At 32.5% G+C, this 14,741-nt stretch overlaps 2 protein-coding genes across 5 annotated transcripts; both read left to right on the top strand.

Moving 5' to 3' along the window:
* Positions 1-916: 916 nt before the first annotated feature.
* Positions 917-7,855, top strand: LOC111907751 (uncharacterized). Of its 4 annotated transcripts, XM_023903556.3 has the most exons (14): positions 926-1,057; positions 1,173-1,344; positions 2,143-2,259; positions 2,347-2,373; positions 2,764-2,854; positions 3,296-3,339; positions 3,497-3,595; positions 3,963-4,020; positions 4,099-4,151; positions 4,243-4,344; positions 4,503-4,568; positions 4,646-4,767; positions 5,490-5,667; positions 7,650-7,855. In XM_023903556.3, the coding sequence occupies exons 2-14, from the start codon at positions 1,213-1,215 to the stop codon at positions 7,710-7,712; spliced, it is 1,152 nt and encodes a 383-aa protein (XP_023759324.1). In that variant the 5' UTR covers positions 926-1,057; positions 1,173-1,212; the 3' UTR covers positions 7,713-7,855. The 4 variants fall into 4 exon arrangements, with proteins under 4 accessions (XP_023759325.1, XP_042757301.1, XP_023759324.1 ...); XM_042901367.2 differs by having other exon boundaries at positions 920-1,344; XM_023903558.2 differs by lacking the exon at positions 926-1,057 and having other exon boundaries at positions 1,206-1,344; positions 2,137-2,259.
* Positions 7,856-8,734: 879 nt separating this feature from the next.
* Positions 8,735-13,992, top strand: LOC128133624 (uncharacterized). The gene is made up of 4 exons (XM_052771134.1): positions 8,735-8,800; positions 13,338-13,412; positions 13,507-13,663; positions 13,753-13,992. Exons 1-4 carry the CDS (start codon positions 8,735-8,737, stop codon positions 13,908-13,910), a joined length of 456 nt encoding a protein of 151 aa, XP_052627094.1. The 3' UTR covers positions 13,911-13,992.
* The last annotated feature ends 749 nt before the right edge of the window (positions 13,993-14,741 follow it).

The following is a 14,741-nucleotide window of genomic DNA, read 5'->3' as shown; positions in this document are numbered from 1 at the left end:
TTTTAGTGTCGATAAAAAACCACACAGACTAAGGGTTACAGGTGAAACAGAAATTAAACCGAATAGTTTTCCTATTGAACAGGTAAAATAATACTTTAAGGACTTATTTCACAAAAAATAACTTCAACGACCAATCCGGGACAAACAAAAAACTTAGTTTTGTTACATTGATTTTAATCTTTACGATCCTTCACAAACTTCATCCCTTAACACCTGCGACCTTCTCTCGACCAAATTAAAGTCCGTCGTTCCGAAATAAAAATCATTATAAAACTGTATCGCTCAACATTATCTATCACATGGAATTGAAATAACATGTGATTACCATATTCAATCTGGACGCTTCCCTATTTAAAAATCTTGATAACTTTATAGAAAAAAAACATACTTTATTGTGTAATAATATAATTTGTTAAATACCATAACTTTTAGAAATTTTAGGATAAATATGCTACAAGATATTTTCTAAAATACCATCAGTTTTAGAAATTCTAGATATATTCTAAGAAAAACAGTAACATGTTTATCTAACTAAAAAAAAATAAACTTTGTTCCCGAGTTTTACTTAATGAAGAACATTGATGAAAATGAAGAGAAGTAAGAGATGTCAAAGGAAAATCGTGTTTCTGAGTTTCATTAATAGAAAAAAAGAAAAAGTATGGAAAAAAATTTAAAACCATATTTTCCTTTCAAATTGAAAGAATTTAAGAAAAAACCGAGAAAAAAGAAAATCTTTAAATTTATTTTATTTTACTTCCTTACTCTAAATACAAAAACTTAAAATTTTCTTTCATTCTCAATTCTCATCTTCTTTGAACTTAAAACACCAAATAAAGAAAATTTTGCTTTTCTTTCTTTTATTTTTGTCAAGATTTTTTCATTTTTTCTTCCCTTAATTTACAAGAAAACTCGGGAACATGGAGTTACGGTACTTAAGAATTTTATGACGGTCCTTTCACATTTTTTTGTGCAAACTGCGACTCGTAGTGACGCGCGAGAAGACGTGGACGGTGGACTGCAGCCACATACTCAGCCGTCACCTCCAGCTCCCTCTTCGGTACCTCCGTCCGCCTTCTCCATCACCCTCTTCATTACTGCATATCAAAACTCTCATTGTTTCCTCCATCAATTCGACTTTCCCTGTGCATTCTTGTCTATTCATCGGATATCAGAAAGAAGCAACTTTCTTCAATCAGCATATGATCATTTGAAATGGCGGCGGCGGCTTTGAATTTTTTAGTTTGCCATCAACACAGCGAGACGTCATCGGTTGGAATTAGGTCAAGTTTCAAGCCCTTTCCGGTGATTAATTGCAAAATGCCAAAGATATCAAGGCTTTCTCAGGTACTCCGCTCTAATAATCAACCATCATGAGATGAACCAAAATTTCATATTATTTTTCTCAATGTTTTAGCTGTAGTACATGTAGAAGTTGTTTGTTTCTATGGCTGACGCAAACTATCCTTTGTATTACTCGTTGAAACAATACTTATTTTTATCAACGAAGGTGATACACTTCATATCGAAAACCTAGTACCAATAAAGAAACAGATATGAAATATTTACTAATTTACCTCAATAAATTTCAATTTCTTAAAACTTTCTGTTGTAATTTCATGGGTGAAATGGTTTGGGTTTAGTTGGAAAAGCGATAATGCAATCTTCCTGATGACATGGTCAAATTTTGTAAGGATCAAATAGCAGTGAGATGTTCTTTGTTCTATGGGACATGCAGAAAAGTTTAAGAAAGTACCTCAAGGGGATCATGGAATCTGGTTTCCAGTGCAAACCTAATATAGTTGGCTTGATCAAAGAGAGGGAAACTAGACTAGAATTCAATGTAAAAGAAGTTAGTACATTGATGAGGATTCAAGTAAAATCACAATAAGATAAGCATGACATTGACATTCTGTTATAAGGACATGGAGAAGATATTTTTATTGTCTGATTGTCTGAATTAACCAAACTTTCTAGTTTACACTCCATAGTCACTTCAGTTTGGGACTAAGGACTTATATGGTGGTTTATATGTGCGTAGTAACTGTATGATTTGTATGTTATTACTTATTACCATTCATATAGATGTGGTCATAGTACTATCCATAGCTATGGGGATACATAACTTGTTTTTCCTAGTTGTAGGGTGGGACAGGGACATTGTGCATCCAGCTGTCATCTACCAGGCCAAAAATTCAGATGACATTATTAGATGAGAGTCTTGATAGAGGGAAAGTCATTATCAAGCCCTCTGAAATATTGGTAATGTGGAAGAATCAATTTGCACACTTTGCACAGGGTTTATGTTGCATGTACTAGTACTAACACTAGTGCTTCATCTGTTTGCAGGCATATGATCTTGTTCAAGGACCTCTTGTAAGTTGTATCCTCAATGTTGTAATTATGGAAAAATGTCATTGAATTTGCACACTAATAATATATAACTGAATTTGAGAATTTTCAAGGAAAATCACCTCAAGGGATTTCCATTCCACCAAATCAATGCAAACCATGAAATCAAATCCAATTGCAGTTAAACATGATTAATAATACAAAAAGTATAAATCATCAACCATCCTTACACCTAATCGTAATGGAGCTTTATATGTTCATGGTTTAACCAATGAGTGAACCAAAATTCAAGCACAAAATCATATGATATAAGCCACATTTGCATTAAGAAGTGGATTGATTATCCTTAACATAAATTTGATGTGAAGCATTGGTATTTGGTGTGTTGAGTTTCTTTGTGTTTGATCTGTGCAGGTTAGATGGAGTTACATTGCAGACAAAACACTACCTTGTCCCCCAACAGCTGTTCTTTTGCATGGCATTTTAGGTAGCAGGAAGAACTGGGGTACGTGCTGTGCTGTACTAAATGTTCATGTTTTTCATTTTTTTTTCTTCTATTTTGAAATATCTAACACTGCCATCCAAATACAAAGCAATCTTCACTGCTATGATTAACTAATATGCTATAACTGGGTAGATTTTTCAAAGTATAATGTTGTAATAGAAAGAAATGAAAGTATGATGTTGTATTAAACAAATAAATGCCAATTTCTTGCATTTAGCCCTTAAATGTATGAGAGTGGTGACTAGTTTTCTGCTATGGTTATTGTGTAATTAATTTTTTACATTTTTTTTTACATTTATATCCTTCTTTCTTTTCTTAATTTAGAAGAGTGCCATAGAAGAAATAAGAGGAATAGTAATTATATAATATTTGGTGTAGTTTTTTTGGTTTTTGTGGGATAAACTCTATGATTTAGTAGTTTTACAATGGCTGATACATTAGGAACCTTTGCTCGGAGATTAGCACAGGAATTTCCAAACTGGCAGGCAAGTTGATTTCCATCCTGCTTTTAATTTTGAAAATTTCTGACATACTGATATTATCAAAGTCATAAGTAACAGTAAATGTTTTTAGTTCTTTTATTTTATGCAATGTAAATGTAAATCAGTAAATGTAATCCTGTGATTCCTGCTGTTGACACAGTTTCTTTTGGTTGACTTGCGGTGTCATGGTGATTCAGCATCTATCACAAAGAGAGGACCTCATACTGTTGCCTCAGCCGCCCTTGATGTCCTAAACCTTGTAACCACTAAACTGTTTTTCTACTGAGTAAACATTTTCTATAGACTTATTAAAAACACTCTTTGGTTTTGATATAGGGAAACATAGAAAAACACTATGGAATTTCACCATTTTATTGATTTGCCCACTTAAGTTGCTTAATTGATAAAAATTTAATGGCAAACTTTTCATAAGTAAGGTGGTCATGTCTCATATGAAAAGCCTTCTTCTGTAATAAAATAAAATTATGAATTATCTGATGGGTTTCAGTTAGCTTTTATAATAAGGATAAAGATATGTTTTTTTTTTTATGAAGCGAAGTTAATTTTCTTACTTATTGGAATTTGAAAGAAAAATAAAATATATGTCTTGTTTTTGTGTGGAGTAGCTGGGGCATCTTAGAGTAATACCACGAGTCATAATTGGTCACAGCTTTGGAGGAAAAGGTAATGCATACAGCAGACTTAAAAATTTAAAAACTTTACTTTTCATTGTTTTCATACTTAATACTTATTATGATCCAGTTGCACTGAGCATGGTCGAACAAGCTGCAAAGCCACTTGCAAGGCCTGTAAGAGTAAGGCCCTATTTTGTTTTTTGTTCTTCTTGTCATTAAGTGGTGTCTGTCTGGATAAATAATATTATAAGACGTTATTATTTTTTTTAAGGTTTGGGTTTTAGATGCTACACCTGGAAAGGTACGAGCAGGTAGAGATGGAGATGATCATCCTGCTGAATTGATCACTTTTCTAAGTGCATTGCCTAACCAGGTGTGTTAGTGTGTTGCGTAAAGAGTAAATTCTCTTTTTTTTTTTTTTTTTGTTATTTTACATATTCACTTTCGTATGCAATCTTGATGTATCTCATATACAGGATTCTTGTTAAACTTTTACAATCTTAATTTTTGTATTATCTTTTTTCAAGGAAGGTCACATCAAAAAGGGAGGTCATCAGTGGTCTTGTGCGTGAGGGGTTTTCGAATGATGTGGCTCAGGTAAATCTTGCTTTTTTTTTTCTTATTAAGACAAATCTTTTTTCATTTTCATTTACTATTTTTCTTTTTCATTGCAGTGGGTGGTTACCAATCTTCGGAAGACAAATCCTTCTGATTCATCTTCAACTGCCTATTCTTGGACATTTGACCTTGATGGAATTGCTCAAATGTATCAATCTTATGAAGAAACTAATCTATGGTAATTTCTTGAATTTTGATGATTCATCCAAAACTTATATTGTTGCCAACACAACTCTTAATCATAATTGAAATTCTTTTGTAATCTTACTTTCACCATTTTATCAATATTTTCTGTGGTGATTAACCTGTTATACTTACTTTTTTGACTGTTTAAAGAAAACATTTTTACTGGTTACCCGGTTTTGGTATCATGAGCAAATACAGAAAAAGCATAATGTACTTTCACCATTATATGTTGATTTTTCCATATAAGTTAACTATAAACTATTATTATAATAAATATCCATAAAAAATTAACCAATAAAATGATGACAGCACATTGTGTTTTTCAGGGGAAAAATGCGCTTAAATTAGGCATATAATAATGGTTTAAATCTAATTACTAGAGAAAATAGTTGAAAGGCTAAATAAACAAAATGATTGAAGTACAAGTGTTTTTCTATGTTTTGTGCTTTTTTGAAACTGGGTAACACAGAAAAACTGTTTTTATAAAGTGTGATTGTAAATCAAGTGGTTAAATCAAAAAAGCGCTGAAATTTTTAATAAAAAAAAAATAGAAAATTGGTCTTGGAAACAGACACCAAGGCTTGTTTAAAGAAACAACATCTAGTGTAAAAAATGCATAAAACAGCAACATATGTAGTTTAGTTTTAAGTAACCCATACTTATAGTTTTTGTGGTTATATTTTTGGGCATGATAATTGATAACGTATTTGGCAGGGAGGTGGTGGAAGATGTACCTCGGGGTGTACATATAAATTTTTTAAAAGCAGAAAGAAGCTTACACAGATGGGCACTTGGAGACCTGCAGAGGATCCATGTAGCTGAGGAGCAAGCTGCTGAAGAGGGTGGTACTGCTGGAGTCGAAATGCATGTTCTTGAAGATGCCGGTCACTGGGTATTCCCATTTCCATTTCCATTTCCTAGATATAACATATAATCTATTATTAAATGCAACCTAATTCTATTACAACATCCTTCTTTCAAGTTTCCTGTAGCACCATTGTTGCTACTGCTACTTTTCAAGCACAATCCCGTAACAGGAAAGAATGAAACTACATTGCTATTTCTTCACTATTTGGTTAAAACCGAATTGTCCAATCAGACAATTTGGATTGGACTATTTGGTTCGGATATTCGGATTTTTGGATTGATTTTAAGCTAAACCGAATTATTATTTTTGGATTCCGGATTGGTTTTGGTTTATAAAATAAGAACCGAATAGTCCAAAAAAACCAAACAACAACTTATTATTTATTTTTACTATATATCTTTAATCATTTAAAATTTTACTAAATTATTTTTTAATTATTAGAAACTTTCAACCAAGATAGTACTTTAATATGTACTTCTTATCAAAAGTTTTTTGTCAATGAAATATTAAACTATAACTAATTTTCTTAATAGTTGTTTATAAATTATAATTCATAGCTAAAAAGTTTTATTTAGTTACTTTTAAAGAGTTAGCTAATATTTAAGTTATACATTATTTAAAATGTCTTGCCTCTTAAAAACCGAATTGTAAAAACAGATCCAACCGAACTGTAATTTGGTTGGATCGGATCAGATTTGAAATTAGTTTGGACTATTCAGATGCATGTATTGAAAACCGAAATCCATTTGGATTTACTAACGAACACCCCTACTCGGGCCATCATCCATATCTCTTTGCAGATACAGGATTGCAAATCAAAATTTTCTTTCATAAATATTAAATACTGATATATATGGCTCCTAAAATTGGAGATTGTAGACATTACTTTTTCAAGAATAAAAATTGCAGAAAGAAACATGTATTTTTTTAACATTAAGTCTAAATTTATGATTAACCTCATAAATCTTTTAATATACAATCTTTTCAACTTACAACTTCTTTAATGTTACTTATGTATGTATTTTCCACTTTATGCCAAATTTACAATTTTTTTAACAAAGTAGAAGAAATGCCACACATCTTGGAAGGCTCTCTATCGATATACTTTTTACCTATAAGGCTGGACGGTATGGGTGAGGGAAAGAGTGAGGGAAGCTTTCCCTCTCAGCTGAACACCATCCCTTGACTGAGGGAAAGGCGGTGAGGGAGCTCATTCCCTCACTCTCTCTCCTATTCCTATTGGCCAACTTTTTTCTTTTTTTATCTTTTTTAATATCTATTAAATTATATACCTACTAAAAATTATAAAAAAAAAAATATATCAAAACTCATGGTTTTTAATTCCCTACAAAATGAGTATAATATTTATAGGAAATATATTTAAAAAAAATAAAAAATAGTGAGAGAAGCTTCCCCACCCATTCCTTGGGTTTTAGGTGAGGGAAAAGGTGGTGTGGCCCACAAAAAATGAGGGAAACTTTCCACCCATACCCTCTGGTCTAATATATATATATATATATATATATATATATATATATATATATATATATATATATATATATATATATATATATATATATATATAACAATTGTTATACTTTTTACCCATAATATCAACATACTTACATTTTTCAACCAGTATGGGGAATGTACTTTGTTTGTTACATTTTAATACTTATTATGTGTTAAGAAATTGCAAGTACGTTGCTATTTGTGTAAAGAAAAGTAAGTACATTGTTATGATAGTTTGCAACATATTACTATTGCCGTAAAAAATGTATCAATACATTGTTATTGTAGGTAATAAAACAAAATACATTGACTATATTTGTAAAAAGAGTAAAGTATGTTGCTATTTCTGTTCAATTTGCCTAATATTTTCAAGACAAAAAATAGGCAAAGAATAAAGGGGTGTTTGGTTGCCAGAATGTTTTGGAAATATTTGGGAATGTGTGATAAAAAAAAAAAAAAAAATTGAAAATGGGATCCTGTAATTTTGTTGTCAGGTGCATGCTGATAACCCGGATGGGCTGTTCAGGATCTTGTCTTTCTCGTTTCAAGGATTCTGAATTTGAGAAACCTGTTAATCATTTGATGCATCCTATGCAATTTTTAGTTATCATTTATTGTATCTTATGCAATTTAGCATCATTTTTGTTTCACATTAATCATTGCTTGTATCATTATTTAATTTAACAGCATTTTCCTTTCACTTGATCCTCATTGCTTAAATCATTCACTTTTAAATTATGATGTGCAACTAAGTTTGATGTCTACACTACTACAAAATGGTTCATAGATCTTCCACATAGCAAATTTTTTTAAAAAAGCCCTCTATATTTTTGTTATATGGCGGCTTTTGAGGATCGCATGATTCACTTGGTTAAGTAAAAACCATAATGTCTGCCGGTGCGCATGTATATAGATTATTACTTGAAAATTTAAATTTGCCCGTTGCGCAAGTTAGGTAATTTTGTTTCCCATAGTTAAGTAATTTTTTTTACTATTAAATTTGTTTGACCTTTTCAAAATAAGGTAATATGATTGGTAATTACTAATGATATTACCTTTTATGAAAAGAGGTAATCAAATGTATATGAGAAAAACACGGTTACCTAAAATGGACACAAACCAAAGTTCCTTACCCGTTTTGATAATAGAGTTCTTTATGTTAAGTGCAAGTAGTCATAAGACGTACTGATGTGACATAGAATCAGGTCATTGGGTATTGGAGCTATGGATGGTAGATTTGAAGTAGGTGTCATTAATTACCAATCATATGGTGATGGAGGTCCACTAGTAGAGGTCCATGGCTACAGATATGGTGGTTGGAAGGTGCTAAAGGTGGGTCTTGGTGAACCTGTGGTAGTCCAACTTGGCTAGTGGTCTGGTAGCAGTGAGAATTGATGATGATGATGATGATGGTGGTGGTGGACAATGACTGAGGTGTTGTTTTGTGATGTATATGGTGGTGGAGGTCTAATGGTGGTGTTTTGTGAAGATCCGGTGAGGGGTAATCGGTGGTGGTGGACGGTGTTTTGTGATGGCCGCATTGGTGGATATGTGGTGGTCTGACAATTAGAAGTTGATGATGGCGGTAGTTGTAATTGGGGACATCGACCGGAAACGGAAAAGGCATGGGGTAGGGAAAGAAAGGGTGCGTGGGTGGGGTAAGTGTTTTTAATTTTTTAATTATTTTTTTTAATTGTAAAATTAGTCAAAAGAAAATATAAAATAAATTAAAAAATGGTATAAAATTCCTTTTAGATTGGTGAGAGACTATTTGCTAAAAGTATTAAACAATAATGACCATTTATGAAGTTCTTTTAAACTTAGAGACCATATGGTAGATTTGTAGAAAACCACATGCACCATTTATGAGATTTTGTCTATATTAAATTTGGAATATTCGGTCAAATTGGGACTTCTCCGTTAATTGAAATTTAAATTATTCGGGATTTTGTATCTTATAAACTAGTTGTGAGACTCATGTATTACATGGTTTAATTTAAAAAAAATTAAATATAAATGTCAAAATATTTAAGATTTGAATTTATAAGAAAATAAGAAAAATAATAATTTATTATAATGGAAATATTTTTTATCTATTAAATGTAAACAAATAATTAAAATAAAGAAAAGAAACTTTAATTTTGGGAATTTTAAAATTAAAAGGTAAGTTTATTAGTGAAATTAATATCTATTTATTACTATATTTATTGTAATTATTATATTAAAATATTATGCGGAATTTAATAAAATAGAAAAAATTATAAAATGATATGTGAAAAAAATAATTCAAAATAACCATAAAATGACATTTGACAAATTGAATAAGAGTGTGACAAGTGGCAAAAAAAATCATTTATTAGAGAGGAAAAGCTACGCGCATGCTATCATATATTAATGTCGGTTTCCTCGTTGTCATCGTGGCCAATAATTTATTTCTTCCATGCGATTCTAAATCAAGTTATAATATCATTATCATTATCATATCATATCATATCATATCATACTATATTATAAATGAAACATTTTTTCTTTCACCACATTCATTTGAAACTCCCATGCATTTTTCCTTTCACCACATTTATTTGAAACTCCCATGGCTTTTCAATTTATTTATAATAATGATTATAAGTTGTTTAATAAGATTAAATAAATATCAAACCTAAAGTATAATCATATATAAACTAAATTTCAATATTAAAATAATATCTTTATTTCTACTTAGAAAGTTATGTTTTTTATTTATTTATTTATTTTTTTTTAACTTTTTACATATTATACTATATTTATTAGCTTTAATATATTGTTGGATGTAAACCATTATCATTTTAAAGCTACAACTTTTAAACAATTTGTATAGAATATTTAAATTATAAATTTAAATATAATATTACAGGACCAACTTAAATATAAATTTTAGTTTAACATAAACAACCCAAATAATATTTTGTAAATACTTAAAAGTGATAAATTGTAGTGTCTTTCTAATAAAGATTATAATTTGGTTAATAAGGTTAAATAAATATCAAACCTAAAGTGTAATCATAAATAAACTAAATTTCAATATTAAAATAATATCTTTATTTATACTTATAAAGTTATGTCTTTAACTTTTAACATATTATACTTAATTTATTAGATTTAATATGTTGTTGTATGTACACCATTATCAATTTAAAGGTACAACTTTTGAATAGTTTAGACAAAATAGTTAAACTGTTAATTTAAATATAACATTACAGTATCAACTTAAATATAAATTTTAGTTCCACTTAAAAAACCCAATGAATATTTTGTGAATAGTTAAAAGTGATAAGTTGTAGTGCTAAATGCAAAAACTAAATTATAATATCAATTTAACTAAAATATTTCTTAAAGATATTTGTATAATCATTGTAAGTTTAATAATAAGCAGCTTAAAGTAAGTTACAATAATAATATTTAAAAATAACTCTATATAAATGATTATATTGTTACCTTTAATAAAAAACAATGTATGATGTTTTAAATAATTATAATGATGGAAATTAAAACGTTAAGAAAATAAAATTAAAAAAATTAATTAACAATAAAAAAAACTATAAATAACATTAAGCCATATATTATATTTAATTTATTCATGAGTAACTCGCGGGTAGAAGTCATTCAAACGGTTGAGATTATACAGTTATAATAGATGTATATATTATCATATAATTCAAAATAATCTGTAACATCCGGATTTCTACGTACATTAATTATTCATTTATTTTTGGAGATTTTGGGAGGGACTCGGCGAGTTGACGCTTAGACTCGCCGAGTAGTGTCGCGATTTTCCATCCGGGTTAATGACCGGACTTGGCGAGTCGACAAGTGGACTCGGCGAGTCCACGCTGTTTAATGAAACCCTAATCCTCGGAGTTTGAGGCCTATTTAAAGGGGCTTATAGCCACCAATTGTGACTACCAGACCCCTGAGTGAAACCCTAAGCGATCTAGAGCATTTATGAGGGAGGAGAGGCCATTTTTGACCCTTGTGTGGGTGTTTTTGTAAGAAGAAGGTGACCAAGGCCAAAGGAAGTTGAAGAAGGCGCTATTATATGGATTTCAGAGCCTAAGAACTTCATATTGAGGTATATATTCGATCCTTCTTCAGTTTTGGGTGTTAATCCTTGAGAGTTAGGGTTTCTAGCCCATTTAGAGTGTGATTGTTAGTGCAATTGGTCCCTTCTTATGTTGAGGCTGCGGATCTGGATCCAAAGAGGTCCAGAGACCTAAGCCCCTTGATCTTTATGGGGTGTCATGGGGTAATATGAGCTTAGGGTGGCATATTGAGGCCATTTCTTCAAATAGAGCCATTGGGTCTTTGCATGGGCATCAAGATCCAAACTTTACGTGTTTATATTGCTTAAGGAGGCCAGATCTATGAGTTAAATGGATTTGACCTCAGGAGGTCATTTGAGCTCGAGCATGGCATGAACTCGCCGAGTACCAAGAGCAGACTCGACGAGTAGGGTTAGGGTTTCCCCATAGTTCACTCAGTGAGTACTTGCCGAGTTGGGGGAATGACTAAGTGAGTCAGAGGGAATTAGAGGACTGGAGTTCAAGGCAGAACTCACCAAGTTCATAATGGGACTCGGCGAGTTGAGTCGGGGTGGCCCCGCGATTCATGCCAGGTGTAACCCGTCGAGCAGGGGAAAGACTCGATGTGTCATGTGATACTAGAGGGATAGTGGACACGCATAGACTCGCCAAGTCACCCAAGTGCACTCGGTGAGTCGGGTCAAAGTCTGACCGTTGACTTTGTTGATTTTGAGGGTTTGGTCAACAATGGGGTCTTTGTGACAAGAGAGGGTTGAGTCTAGTCTCGAGAGTTATATTTATGAGAGTATTTTACTTTATGTGATTAGGCGGAGGCTAGACCATATTTCCACCGAGTTGGAGATTTACCGAGACATCCGAGGTGAGTCTTCTCACTATACTTTACCTAGAGTGGTAACAGAGTTATGTGCTAGTATACTGCTGAGTTATGTGCCAATGTATTTGTATGCTATTCATGTGTATTATTGTGATATGTGATATGCATGATTCAGAGTTTCCAGATTTAGGACCAGTGGGTCCATAGAGTTAGGGCTAGAGAGCCCTCAGAGAGTTGGGACTGGAGGATCACTGACCAGAGGGTCAGCAGAGCTATAGCCTTGAATGGCTAATATGTGTTAGAGTGGTATTTTGGGGAACTCACTAAGCTTTATGCTTACAGGGTTATGTGTTATGTGTTTCAGGTACCAGTGATGATCGTGGGAAGGCGCCGACATGATTCGTACACACACATGAGATTTTATGTATTTCGATCTTGGGAAATGTTTTGAGGAAAAAAGATATGATACAATGAGATTTTATTAATAAATGTGTATGAAAAATGTGTTTTGAAAATGTGAAAAATTGTTTTAATTTTTACGGTGTTACAAGTTGGTATCAGAGCCTTGGTTTGAGGGATTTGAATACATCTTTGGGCGTATCTGAACTCAAACTGAGGATTTGGAAATTTTTTTGATAACAAAACAATTTTAAAAGAGTAAAAAGAGTTTTGAGACAAACAGAGCAGAGCCGTGTGTACGATCAGCTAGCGCCCGAACGGTGATTTCCCAAAATACCCTTGTAATAAGTGTTACGAAATATATTAGGTTAGGTTATATGATGAGCCATATTATGCATGCTAGAGTAGACTAGGTATCCTTATTAGGACTAGAGTGGCATGATATATGATGCCTTAATCTAGGAGCTTTGCTGCTAGGGATGCTTGAGAGTGTTTAGATAGCAGCGAGGAGCTTATGAGAGATCAGCTAGTAAGTAGCATATGATTTAAGAGAGTAGAGTGCTTGGAATTTGGGACTTTGGGAGGAGGACTTGGGATGAATGCTGATGCGGTGTGGTCGGTAGTATTGGGCCCATACTACCGAAGGCACCGGGTCAGTGCGCAACCCAAGTAAGAATCTTTAAGGTACCAGAGATCAAGTAAGATTGGGATATAGAGTGTGTGTACACCCGAGCGAGTCTCTGATATCTTGTGTTGTATTTCAGAGAGGCATCATGGTGGGGACATGCCACCGACCAGGGACTAGTGAGGGGGGTGTGAGCGACGAGGAGCTCCGCCAGATGATTCATGATAATACCTTAGCATAATAAAACTTCTTCATTGTGTTGCAGGCTTTGGAAAGTATTATTAAATATTGCAAGAATGCATCTGAAAATGATGAGGAGCTTCGTGAATATAGCTTACAGGTATGATTTGACTACTTTATCTTGTTATTTAAAACTTCTTCTAATTCAATGTGATTGACTTTTTTTATGTTACAATGTAAATATTGTGCTGCAGGCTTTGGAAAGTTTTCTACTTAGATGCCCGAGGGATATTTTCTCTTACTGTAATGAAATTTTGCATCTTACTTTGGAGTATTTAGTTATGATCCCAATTTCACGGATAACATGGAAGAAGACACTGATGATGAAGTTCATGATGATGATGAGGATGAGTATGTTCTCTAGTGATATTTTCTTTCAATATGGTATTATTATTGCAAATTAAAATCTAATTTATTGATTCTTGTTTTGTTGATGGCAGTGATAGTGCCAATGAGTATACAGATGATGAGGATGTCAGTTGGAAAGTCTTCAATCTCCTCTTCCTCGGGTTCTTCCTCTTCAACTTCTTTGGGGTCCTCTTCTGGTTCCTCCTCGAACACTTTCTCAGGATTTTCTTCTAGTTCTTCTTCTATCTAACCACCATTTCCCTGGTTCGGAAAGCAGGGGTCTCCAGGTAAGTGGAATCATGCCATGACGTCTGTGCGAGAATAGAGGTGTAAGAGACATATACTGAATCCATAAATATTGTGCTATAGTAACATAAAACACTCCTATAGTATTTTAAACGTTTTGTTTGATTCTTAATGTAATTCTTGTATGGGTGTTGATAGGTTGATAGACTTGTTGCCCACTACAACTATCCCTTGGCATTATGCTAGTCACTTCTCGAACGAATATAGTTGATCATGTTATATTCCTCCCAGACTTGATTGCATGACCCAAGGCATAATCATAGTTCACAACTCCTCTATTTTTATCTTTCGCGTTTTTCTTAGTTGTAACACTATACCATCATGCATGCATATACCTATACCTTTCATAAAATACCGTTCTATTTTTAAAAGTATAATTGTATGAAAACATTTAAATCAGAGAATTTTAGTCCCAATGTGTTTATAGTTGATATATCTTATGTGGTTCGATATACTTAGTTCACTATAAACAATGCTCTGATATCAATCTGTCACACCCCCAAACCAAGGATGGCGGAAACGTCCGGTGGTGGAGGAATTCATGTATAGTATCACAACAACAAGTATAATAGTTCTCAAAGTAAATACAACCATCATAAATATAATCAAGAAAGTTACATGGTTTAATAAGTGTACATGTTTCAAAAATCGATTACAATATAATGATAACATGTTTTGAATAACGCCGAAGTGTTCCATCCTCAAAAGCTGGTAGTCACATGTTTGTATTAATTACCTGAGAATACAAGTAAATTTTGAAAGAGTGTCAACGATT

This window comes from Lactuca sativa, chromosome 4, assembly GCF_002870075.4.
Source record: "Lactuca sativa cultivar Salinas chromosome 4, Lsat_Salinas_v11, whole genome shotgun sequence".
NCBI classification, from domain to species: Eukaryota; Viridiplantae; Streptophyta; class Magnoliopsida; order Asterales; family Asteraceae; genus Lactuca; species Lactuca sativa.
This window is presented reverse-complemented; position numbering and strand designations above follow the sequence as displayed.

Coding starts and splice junctions, on each gene's coding strand:
- LOC111907751 (XM_042901367.2), top strand. CDS start 1,213: ATGGCGGCGGCGGCTTTGAATTTTTTAGTTTGCCATCAACACAGCGAG. Junction 2,260..2,346: donor TCAAGCCCTCTGAAATATTG/GTAATGTGGAAG, acceptor ATCTGTTTGCAG/GCATATGATCTTGTTCAAGG. Junction 3,596..3,962: donor CCCTTGATGTCCTAAACCTT/GTAACCACTAAA, acceptor TGTGTGGAGTAG/CTGGGGCATCTTAGAGTAAT.
- LOC128133624 (XM_052771134.1), top strand. CDS start 8,735: ATGGCGGTAGTTGTAATTGGGGACATCGACCGGAAACGGAAAAGGCAT. Junction 8,801..13,337: donor ATGGGGTAGGGAAAGAAAGG/GTGCGTGGGTGG, acceptor ATTGTGTTGCAG/GCTTTGGAAAGTATTATTAA. Junction 13,664..13,752: donor CATGATGATGATGAGGATGA/GTATGTTCTCTA, acceptor TGTTGATGGCAG/TGATAGTGCCAATGAGTATA.